Source organism: Ammospiza nelsoni, chromosome 23 (assembly GCF_027579445.1).
Source record: "Ammospiza nelsoni isolate bAmmNel1 chromosome 23, bAmmNel1.pri, whole genome shotgun sequence".
NCBI classification, from domain to species: Eukaryota; Metazoa; Chordata; class Aves; order Passeriformes; family Passerellidae; genus Ammospiza; species Ammospiza nelsoni.
This window is the reverse complement of record NC_080655.1, coordinates 4107225-4119433: the sequence shown is the minus strand read 5'-3', so window position 1 is coordinate 4119433 and position 12209 is coordinate 4107225. Positions and strand designations below refer to the sequence as shown.

At 50.5% G+C, this 12209-nt stretch overlaps 1 protein-coding gene across 1 annotated transcript in view; it reads right to left on the bottom strand.

The window, feature by feature from the left end:
* The window catches only part of MAPKAPK2 (MAPK activated protein kinase 2), a 41182-nt gene extending 29327 nt beyond the window's left edge, over nucleotides 1-11855 (bottom strand). The window contains exon 1 of the mRNA XM_059488051.1: nucleotides 11381-11855. Within this exon, the coding sequence (XP_059344034.1) occupies nucleotides 11381-11632 (252 nt within the window). The 5' untranslated portion in view covers nucleotides 11633-11855. The remainder of the gene's footprint in view (nucleotides 1-11380) is intronic.
* Between the last annotated feature and the right edge of the window lie 354 nt (nucleotides 11856-12209).

Here is a 12209-nt window from a genome sequence, read left to right as displayed (position 1 = left end):
AAACAGCCCTGTCCCCGTGCCAGCACTGCTCTGCCCCAGGCACGGGAGGGAACCAGCCCAAAATGCCAAATTCCCAGCTCTGATGCCTTCCAGGAGATAACCCGAGCTTAAACTTCCTGGCAAACCCTCCCTCCCCAGAGCCTCTTGCGCAAGAACCGCCTGCCCTGCCCGGGGCTCCTGCAGCAAATCTGCCCAGGATCAGCACAGAGAGGCTGGGAAAGGCCCAGGAGGAAGAGAGAGTCACACAGAGCCCCAGGGGACAGCAGGAGGCTGCCACAGGTGACAGAGGCTCCTTCAGCCCGGCTCTGGGAGCCACAGTGAGTGACAGAGCTGTGGTGACAGCTCAGTGACACCCACAGTGGTCTGGTCACTAAATGGAATAGGAGTAGGAATAGGAATAGGAATAGGAATAGGAATAGGAATAGGAACAGGAACAGGAATAGGAATAGGAATAGGAATAGGAATAGGAATAGGAATAGGAATAGGAATAGGAATAGGAATAGGAATAGGAATAGGAATAGGAATAGGAATAGGAATGGATAGGATAGGTATGGATAGGTATGGATAGGTATGGATAGGTATGGATAGGTATGGATAGGATAGGATAGAATAGAATAGAATAGAATAGAATAGAATAGAATAGAATAGAATAGAATAGAATAGAATAGAAATAGAAATAGAAATAGAAATAGAAATAGAATAGTTGGAATACACCACAGGAGTAACAAACTCCAGGCTTCTGCTCCCCATCATGAGGGTCTGAGATTGGTTTAGGCTGGAGATCCAAATTTAGGTTGGACATCAGGGAAAAGTTTTTTTCAGAAAGAGTGATAAAGTTCTGGAATGTTCTGCCCAGGGAGGTGGTGGAGTCACCATCCCTGGATGGGAAAGGAATGGAATGGGATAGAATAGAATAGAATAGAATAGAATAATTGGAATACACCACAGGAGTAACAAACTCCAGGATTCTGCTCCCCATCATGAGGGGTTTGGAACACAAACCCTGTGAGGAAGCCCTGAGGGAGCTGGGGGTGCTCAGCCTGGAGAAAAGGAGACTCAGGGGTGCCCCCATCACTGTGCAGCTCCTGAAAGGTGCCCGTGCTCAGCTGGGGCTGGGCTCTGTCTGCAGGAACTGACACAGCCAGAGCACACAGCCTCCAGCTGCACCAAGGGAAATACAGGCTGGATAGCAGGGAAAAGTTTTTACAGAAAGGGTGACAAAGTTCTGGAATGTTCTGCCCAGGGAGGTGGTGGAGTCACCATCCCTGGGGGAGAATAGAATAGAATAGAACAGAATAGAATAGAATAGAATAGAATAGAATAGAATAGAATAGAATAGAATAGAATAGAATAGAATAGAATAGAATAGAATAGAAAATTTGAGCTGTTCCTAACACTGAGCTGGGAGATGCCATCAGGCTCATTGCTGCTGGAATTCAAAACCATCCCTGCTACCACACACCTCCCCTGCTCCTGGTTTTATTTACTGCTCTTGTTAGACTAAGCTGAGCATAACACACATACTTTAGGGTTTGTTTGGAGCTGATTGCATCTGCTTTAGCCCCAGCCCCATGGAGATAGCCAGGATTCTGTTGGAACCCAGGACATTCCTCTGGCTGCCCTGGAGGACTCAAGACCCTGGCAGGGGGCTCAGAGACCTTGGCACAGAGTCAAAAACATCTGTGCCTTTGATTTTAACCCATGGAAACAATTACCAACTCTGTGTAAGGAGTTACAAGTCACAAGAGTTTGAGTAGAATGATAGTGAATTTATCACAGGGTGAAAAAGTAGAATTTTGGGGTTTTTAGAATGGGGGTTCAAGAGGCAAAATGGAGGAATCGGGGTGTGTTCTGTCTTTCTACTTCTCCTTTTTGTCCTCTATCTTCTGCTGTGATGGTGACACTTTTGGATTGGTTTAGAGTAGAGACAGACTGTCTAACATAAGTGATAGGTATTGGAAAATTATTGTAAATAAAGTACACATAGGTCTTAGTATAAAAAGTTAACATCACTCCAAGGGCGGTCACTGTGCCACAACACGACCTGCCAGACAGATCTCAGCAGGTCAGAGAAAGAATTTCATAGATAAGAAAAAATAAACAACCTTGAAAAGCAGAACCGACAAATCTCGACTTCTTCTTCAGTCGCAGGGCTGGGAAAAAAAGATTTTCTAATACCTGGGGGTCATCCCAACCACAGAAATCCCAAAGCATCACTGGGAAGGGGACACAGGATCTACTCTGCCTGCTGTGACACAGGTTTAGTGTGAGGCACACAAAGACCCCAAACCTGCCTGACCCCCAAATTCTGGGGCCAGCAGATCTGGAGTTTTTTGAGTTCAAAGCAGGCATCCACCTGCAGCCAAGGGCACAAAGCAGCAAATTTAATTATGTGACAAAGGAAATGAATCCATGGCTCCCCTGATCCCCAGCCCAGGCCAAACCGGATAAGGACACCAAGAGCAGAGCAGCAAAGCCCCAGCCTGGCTGGGAGCCCCAGGAACATTCAGATCTGGGTTTGGATTTTGGACTTTATCTCTGGTTTAGGCTGCAGCTCGCAGGGCAGGAACCACGTGCGGCCCTGACGCCAAGGGCCTGAATAATCTCATTACACATGACAGCCCAGGCTGTGCCAGCTGCACAACCCTGGGCCACAGAGCTCACCTGCCCTCCCCATGGCACAGGGCACCTTGGCACTGCACTGAGGGAAGGCCCTTAGCCACAAGGAGATGCCACCATCCTGTCCTGTCACTACAGGTGGAGGCAGCATCATCAGCATCATTATTTATTATTAATATTATTATTATTAATATTAATATTATTATTATTATTATTATTATTATTATTATTATTATTATTATTATTAATAATAATAATAATAATAATATTAATATTAATATTAATATTAATATCAGCATTATTAATATATAATAATATTAATAAATAATATTTAATAGCGTATGTAATATAATATGAAATATAACACAATATAAAATATAATATAATATAAGATATAATATTATATCATATCACATCATATATCATATATAATATAATATAATATAATATAATATAATATAATATAATATAATATAATATAATATAATATTATATTATATTATATTATATTATATTATATTATATTATATTATATTATACTATATTATATATATAATTAATAAAACATAATTAATGTAATATAATTAATATAATATACTATAATGTAATATATTATATTATATATGATATTATATATGACATGATATATATAGTATGTTATATATAATATATATTATATATTGTATATTGTATATTACATATTATATAATGTAAATATAATATAATATAATATAATATAATATAATATAATATAATATAATATAATATAATATAATATAATATAATATAATATAATATAATATAATATAATATAATATAATATAATATAATATAATATAATATAATATAATATAATATAATATAATACAATATAATATATTGTATGATAAATCATATAGTAAGGTAAAGGCAATTAATATTAACAATAATTGGAATCCACCACAGGAGTAACAAACTCCAGGATTCTGCTCCCCATCATGAGGGGTTTGGAACACAAACCCTGCGAGGAGCCCTGAGGGAGCTGGGGGTGCTCAGCCTGGAGAAAAGGAGACTCAGGGCTGCCCCCATCACTGTGCAGCTCCTGAAAGGTGCCCGTGCTCAGCTGGGGCTGGGCTCTGTCTGCAGGAACTGACACAGCCAGAGCACACAGCCTCAAGGGATATGCAGGTTGGACAGCAGGGAAAAGCTTTTTACAGAAAGGGTGATAAAACTTCTGGAATGTTCTGCCCGGGGAGGTGGTGCAGTCCCCATCCCTGGGGGTGTTTAACAAAGCCTGGATGTGGCACTGGGTGCCAGGGCTGAGTTGAGGTGTTGGACCTGGGTTGGAATCAATGACCCTGAAGTTCTCTTCCAACCCAGTGATTCTGTGAATTCTGTTAATCCTCCTCAGCAGCACCAGAGTGAAGATGCAGCCACAGGGGAGCTCTCAGAGCAGATCCTGTGTCCCCCTCCCAGTGATGCTCTCCACGTGACATTTTTGTGCCTCACAGCACCTCCAGCAAAACTTTTCATTTCAGGTCATCTCAGGTCGAGCAGCACTCAGGGACTGGGTGCCTCAGTCCCCTCCCCAGGGCACAGAGGAGCAGTGAGTTAATGCAGCCATTAAACCTGCCAGCCTCTGTAATCCCCACCTCAAATTGGTAGGATCTTAAAAGGCTGAAATCTTTGAAATGACTCAGCCACGGGGTACAAAGGCAGAACAGTTTAAAAGGCTGTTAAAGCTCTCTGCATTCAGACCTACTCTTGCTCCAGCCCCTGCATTCTGCTCCCCATCCATTTCCTTTGGGGAATGGGCACAGAGCTAAGAGCTCTCCCCAAAATGAGCCCCAAGGCACCAGAAACACACACAGCCCTTGTTCTAGCCAGAGCTGAAAGAAAAAGTTATTTTATATATCATATTTTCAGACAGCAAGAGAGCCACAAAATGGTTTGGTAGGAAGGGACCTTGAGGGTCATCTCCTTCCAACCCCCTCAGGTGGGCAGGGACACCTCCCACCAAACCTGGCTGGTTCTTTTCACCTTGCAGCAGTGAGGGTGGGACCCACCTTCAGTGGGACACTGTGACAGACATCTTGTATGGAAAATCCTTTTCTTGGGATTTTTCCTCCTGAGAAGCTGAGAGGCCTCAGGAACAAAATGCAAACAATGGTTATCTGCTGCTGTGGGATGCAACAGGTGCATCTGGGATTGGTCTCATGGGGTTGTTTCTAATGAATGGCCAATCACAGTCAGCTGGCTCGGACAGAGAGCCGAGCCACAAACCTTTGTTATCATTCCTTTCTATTCTATTCTTAGCCAGCCTTCTGATGAAATCCTTTCTTCTATTCTTTTAGTATAGTTTTAAAGTAATATATATCGTAAAATAATAAATCAGCCTTCTGAAACATGGAGTCAGTTCCTCATCCTGGGACCCCTGTGAGCACCACACAGGACACAGACCCCAGGGTGATGTTAAATCCCACACTGTCATCCCAGAGATGACCACGCTGCTGACTCAGTGTGGCTGCCCAGGCTCCAAACTGGTTTTTGGGGAGTGGTGAGGCCAAGCTGCATTGCCATGCCAGCCTCTGCAGCTGGTGGAGGGATCACCCTGGTCCTGCTTCAAACTCTGCCTCCTCCAAAATTGCCCTGAAAGATCAGCCAGGTGCTGAAGAGCCTCCCCAGCTGCTCCTCACCTGTGGAGCCCACAGAGGATCTGGGCAGCCTGGGGTGGGCAACCTGGGACACCTGGCACAAGCCAGAGCCCTGGGATGGGCACAGGGACACCTGGGATACCTGGCACAAGCCAGAGCCCTGGAGCTGGCCTGGGATGGGCATGGGATTACCTGGGACACCTGGCACAGGCCAGAGCCCTGGGATGGGCACAGGGATACCTGGGACACCTGGCACAAACCAGAGCCTGGAGCAGGCACAGGGATACCTGTTACACCTGGCACAAGGCAGATCCATGGACATGACCTAGGGTGGGCAGGGGAGTCCCTGGGACACCTGGCACAAGCCAGAGCCATGGGGTGGGCACAGGGATATCTGAGACACCTGGTACCACTCAGATCCATGGAGCAGGTCTGGGGTGAGCATGGGATTACCTGGGACACCTGGCACAAGGCAGAGCCTGGAGCAGGCACAGAGTGGGCACATGGCTACCTGGGACACCTGGCACAAGCCAGAGCCATGGAGCTGGTCTGGGGTGGGCACGGGGCAACCTGGGACACCTGACACAAATCAGAGCCCTGGGGTGGGCACGGGGCTACCTGGGACAAACCAGAGCCATGGAGTGGGCACAGGGCTACCTGAAACACCTGGCACAAGCCAGAGCCACGGAGCAGGTCCGGGGTGGGCACAGGGTGGGCACAGGGATAGCTGGCACAAGGCAGAGCCCTGGCGCTGGCCCATGCCAGGCTGTGGCAGGCACCCTGGCCCCGCAGGCAGCCCCAGCACAGCCAGGGGAGGCACAGGGGAGGCACAGGGGAGGCAGCACGTTATTCTTAGAAACCAGGAGGTGAGGTCATGCTGCCTGAATGCTGCAACTTGAGGCCAGACGAGCGGGGCCAGTTGTGCTTGGAGAGGAGCCTGGGTGTGCAGCCAGGGCCCTGTGCAGGTCGGGAGGCTGGAGAGGCAGCAAAGCTTTCTGAAGGAACGGGGCTCTTCCCTCTCAGCTCCTCAGAGACAGCAAAGCTTCAGTGAAAGGATGGTCTGAAAAGAGCCAAGCACGCTGGTGTGGGGCACAGGAGGCCAGCTGGAAGGCTGAGGAGATGGCAGATCATAAAGCTGGAGAGATGCTGCTCCTACGGCCACTCCTCTGGATGCCTCCCACGTACCTGCACCACCCTGCAGCCCACAAGAGCTCCTCCATCTCCTCAGACAGCACAGCACACCCCAGAGCTGTCTGTGAGGAGAGGAGTCACCAACTCCATCCTTCAGGCTTCCTCAGCTGGAACCTTCTGGGAGTTTTCATCTCCTGTGCCCACCAAACGTGCCAGGAGACCTGGCTCTCAGGCTGCAAACTTCACTTATTATTCCATTTATTATTCCATTTATTTTTCCATTTATTATTCCTGCATCATTCCTGCATTATTCCTGCATTATTCCTGCATTATTCCTGCATTATTCCATGTATTATTCCTGTATCATTCCTGTATCATTCCATGTATTATTCCATGTATTATTTCACGTATTATTTCATGGATTATTTAATGGATTATTTCAGAATTATTTCAGTATTATTTCACTATTATTTCAGTTATTAATTCAGTTATTAATTTAGTGTTATTTCAGTATTAATTCAGTTATTTCTGTTATTAATGTAGTATTATTTCAGTTATTATTTACACATTGTTTTGGTTGTTCCAGAGCCTCTGCCCTGCATCACTCACTGCTCAAGGCACAGCCATCACCTCCACAGCCCCATAACCAGCACTGCCCTGTAACTGAGGTTTTCCTGCTCTGTGTGTGGAACTGATGGCACAGCCAGCACTAATCTTGCCAGAGGCCAGCAGGGCTCAGTGTGAATGGCAAAATCATGGTTTTACCTGGTGGTGTTTGGCTATTAAATCACACATGCAGGGGCTGTGCTCTCATCCAGCTCAGCTCCTCAGCCTGGTGCCGCCTCTGACCTTCAGTAAATCACTGCACCTCAGTTCCCCGCCCCTGAAAACATGGGAAACGTCTTTTGCAAGCGCCATGGCTGATGGCATTAGATCATTAATGAGAGGAAGAGCCCCACCACTTCCTGAGCACGTACCAAAGAGAAAACCCCTGCTCCTTATCAGCCCATCACGGCCCCAGCTCTGACTGCCCAGAACATGCGAAGTGTTTAACAGAGATTATGGCAAATCCTAAATGGTTTAAACAAACTCCAACCCCAAGTCAGTGGACTCCTTTGGTCAATGAGATAATAAACCACAGCTTTGGAAAAGTCCCAGTGATGTCACTGCAGTTTCCAGAGCTTTTCAACCACGTCTCGCACAGAAGGCCGCAGCGAAGACATTTCTGATTATATAAAATACATGGCACAGCTAATTAAAAAAACATCACTGAGAGAGGGACAGAAGAACAGCAAGCTGTTTGCCATGAGCACGAGCCCAGGGTCTCATTACTCCCTCACTTCAGGGGTGTTTTCCCTGATGGATTTTTGGGGGGACACGGGGTGCTCTGGCTGCACAAACTCACTCAGCCACCAGCTCCGAGCTGCCTGCCCTAATTCCACACCAGGCACTTCCCAGAACAGCAAACCACAAGCACCATCCTCCTTCCTCCTTCTCCATCAAGGGAACCATCACTCATGGGTTATCAGATGAGGCCAAGAGCGAGGCAGAGTTTCGCAAACACGCCCCAAAGCACCGAGGATGCTGCAGAAAAAAAAAATCCACTAGCCCTGAGCTCCTCCAGCCCTTCCAAAGCTCACCAGAGTCCAAAGGTGAGAATCTCCTGCTTTGAAGGTGAAGCCAGCAGTGAGGTTTGTTCATTTATTTTAAAGAAAACCTGCTCCACAAACAGAGAAAAACTCCAAAAACTCATCACCTGAAACACCAGTCCCCACTCTCCAGCCTGGCTCAGCTGCCATTTCCTCCTGGAATTAAGGCAGCCAGCCCAAAGATTAGTCTTAAAAGTGGAATTTGCAGCAGGCAAAGAGCCCTCACTCCCAGCCCCACCACTGCAGCCTGACCACAGCCAACCCTGCCAAGCCAGGCCAGCAGTGACCTACATACAGCAGCCTCCACAGAAATTACAAGCCTAATTTTGCCTGCTAATAAATCACAGCAAGGCACAAGGAAGAAAGGGGTAAGGAACCAAGCATTTCAGCTCCATTCATCACCTCTCCCCAGGCTTTCTGTTCCCAGCCTGCAGCAGATCATCCTGCTTCAAACAGGGGCAGGGCACTGGGACCATCCCTGGCTGCTCCACACTGGATAATTCAGGGATGCCACACTTCGGGTACCAAAAAAACACAATAAAATTGGAGGTGGGAAACAAAAACATGAACAAGAATCTATAAGAAAAGTAGAGGAATCTCTTGTTTTCACTCCATTCATCACCTCTCTGTTCCCAGCCTGCAGCAGATCATCCTGCTTCAAACAGGGGCAGGGCACTGGGACCATCCCTGGCTGCTCCACACTGGATATTCAGAGATGCCATGCTTCAGGTACCAAAAAACACAATAAAATTGGAGGTGGGAAACAGAAAGAGGAACAAGAATCTGTAAGAAAAGTAGAGGAATCTCTTGTTTTCACTCAGGTGCTACACAGCAAGCAGAACTACCATGCATTAACTCTCACACAGCAGTGTTTTATTTAATGACGTGTCTCTGCCATGGACTGTTGCTCTGCAAGGAGAAGAAAATTGGCCCTTATGTTTTCACTGCTGCTGGAACACTTTCCCCAAGCTCAAACTCTCCTGGAGCACTGAAAAGTTCTCTTCAGCAAAGTGATTCTCAGCAAAACCCTTACCAAAACCAGCTCTTGGTTTGGGAGGAAGAGCTTCAACAACACAACACTGGCTGGTGACCCAAGAGGAAGCACAACATGACCAGAAAACACCAAGGAGGGACACAACTCTGTCTCATCCTCCAGTGAAGGATTGCATTGTTATACAAGATTTTGGAACAGGAAACCTAAAGAATGACACTCCAAATGGAAAGGTTCACTGCACAACCAAAGCAGGCAGCAGACAGATTTCAGCTGTGGCTCCTGGCCATGGGCCATCAGGATTCTTTTAAGCATCATCTGAAACATGACAACTCGATGCAATCACTTCTGTGGATCCTGCTTTAGGTCATCTTTCCACTCTGCTGCAGCCCATGAGTAATTTGGACCCAAATACCTCCCCACAGGTCTCTAGCAGAGACGTCAGCCCGGCTGTGTACTGAGGAGGGGATGAAGTCAGCACACATCATGTCTGGGGCAGTCACCCACACCAAGTTTGGGCTCTGCAGCTCAGCTCAAACATCCAAATGGAACAAGCCAGGTTTGGGCTCTGCAGCTCAGCCCAAATGTCCAAATGGAGCAAACCAGGGTAGCTCACATCATGAGGGCAGGATGAGCACCCCTGGGTCCGTCCCAGAGCCCAAACTCCAGCGCAGCAGTCTGGAAGGTGCTGGAGGGAATCACTTACAGTAGCAGCTGTGCTGCTCTTTGAGAAGCCAGGTCCACGTCCAACCACTCAGCTGAACTTGTCCCTCCCTGTCAGGGACGCCAGGAGAGGCCAGGACAGGGGACAGGCAAGACAATCCCTTTTCCTACAGGAGATTGAGTGTGGAATATTCCTCACCCTGCATGAGCCACACTGTGTCACCCTCCTACAGCCCAGCCCTGCACTCCAGGAGGTTCTCAACAAGCCAAGGGACCCATGTGACACGTGCCACCAACCCTGAACCCTCGCTGTGGCACAAGCAGGGTGACAGCACCAGTCCCGTGCCCCAGGCAGGGCGGGCAGAGGAAGCTCTGGCCTCCTCCTCCTCCTCCATCCTTCCTCTTTCAGGGCTGTGAGAGGGAAGTGCTGGGATCTGTGCTTTAAATATGTGACTCAACTTCAGAGGCGAGGAGGAGCCCGTCTGTCAAAACAGGAGAGGATTTCGCTAATTTTCAACCCAATGAGATGACAACACAATGTCACCCCGGAGTACAGCACAGGGGCAGCTCATGAGCAATGTCTCTGGCATTTCTGAAGGAAAATCCAAACTTCTATCACCTAACTGACCCTAATTCCTTAACCACAGATATTCAGCACTGTACCTCGCCCACCCCACAACCTCTGCAGCACAACTTGTACCCCCAAAGCTCCACCTTTGTTCCCCCACTCATGTTAGAATCCCCAAACACCAACAAACGGGCAACTCTATAAACACAAAAGAAGCGGGGTTATGGATTTAGGTGGGAGTTAGAGATTTAAGAGAGGGTTATGGGTTTAGTTGGGGTGTTTTCAGCCTTCCCAGCTCTCGGGGTAACGCCAAGGATTGGAACAGCTCATGTGTGGGCGCAAATTGCACGGATGCTGGAGAACACGGCGCTCCCACCAGCAGCCAGCCTTGCTCCTGCCTCACCCGGCGTGCCAGGAGCCATCCAAACTTCCCCAAGCCTGCCTGGCAGGGGGTCACGCTCCCCTCCTTGCCCAAAAACCTCGTTTTAAAACAAGGAGAAGGTCCCCACCACCTCGAGCGGGCTCTAACACACCTTGCAGCCACTGTTTATCCACGCCTGCCAAAGAGAAGCAAGTTAGGGACAAGGGGTAACATCGTAACGCTGAAATATCGCCGGTGGGAAGCGGGGCACAGCAGCAGCTCGGTGTTAGAGCCGGGAGGGGACACGGAACGGGACAGCGAGTGTGGGGTGCTCACAGCACACAGCACGGAGGGAACCCCACGTTCCTCGGTGCCCCCTACCTCGGGGATGCACCCCAAGATGCGCATCCCCTTGGGGGGATCCCAGCCAGGCTACGTCTCCTCTCCATTCCTACCCCCCTTCAAACCCCCTTCGGGCTACCAAGATGTCATTTCCAGCTACAAAGCAGCAAAGCCGCGTCTCGCTGCTCGTAAAGAGGGGGGAAAAAACCCGAGATTAAAGCGCGGCCGGAGGGGCGGGCGGCAGCTCATTGTCCGGGCGGCCCCGCTGCCGCCCATGGCCCCGGCGGGACCCCCTTGGCCCGGCAGCAGCCACCTTCCATCACTGTCACAGCGCCGCTGCCCTGCCCGGCCCCTCCCGGCCGAGCGCCCGCGCCGGCCCCGCGTCCCCCCCGGCGCCGCTCCCGGGGCCCGCTCCCCGCGCACCTTGAGCGCGAACTTCTCGCCGCTCTTCTTACTGAAGATCTCCAAAACTTTCCCGTTGATGCCGAGCCCCAGCACTTGCGTGGTGACCTTGTAGTCGTCCGTGATGGCATTCTTCCGGATCTGCAGGCCGCCCTTGCCCGGGAACGGCGGCGGCCCGTGAGGGGGAGCGGCGGGCGGCGGCGGCGGCGGCGGCTGAGGCGGCGGGGCCGGGCTGGGAAAGCCGGCGGGCGGCGGAGGCGCCCCGGAGAGCATGGCGGGCACCGGGCGGGCTCCGGGCGGGCTCGGCGAGGGCTCCGGGAAGGCTCCACCGAGCGGGAGGGAAGGCGGAGGAGCCCCGCGGGCCGTGCGGGATGGGCCGGGGGTGCGGGGGGTGAAGCAGCAGCGCCGCCGCCGCCGCCCCCCGCCGGTGCGCCCCGGCCCCGACAAGAGCGATGGCTCCGGTGCGGCGGCGGCTCCTCCTCCTCGTCCTCCTCCTCCCGCCGGGCCGGCTCTGATGTCAGCGCCCCGGCCGCCGCCGGGGGAGGGACGGGGCGGGGCGGCCCCGGGGCTGAGCCTGCGCCCGCCGGACCGGCCCCGCCGCTGCCTGAGGGGAGCCGGGGGGCTTGGTGCCACAGGGGTACCGGAGACCCTCAGTGGGTCTCCCAAGGGTACCGGCGGGGATTGGTCACCCAGGGGTACCGGAGAGTTTCGGTCCCGCCGCTGCCTGAGGGGAGCCGGGGGGCCTGGTCCCACAGGGGTACCGGAGAGCCCCGGTGGGTCACCCAGGGGTACCGGAGAGCCCCGGTCCCGCCGCTCCCCGAGGGGAGCCGGAGGGATGTTGGTCACCCAG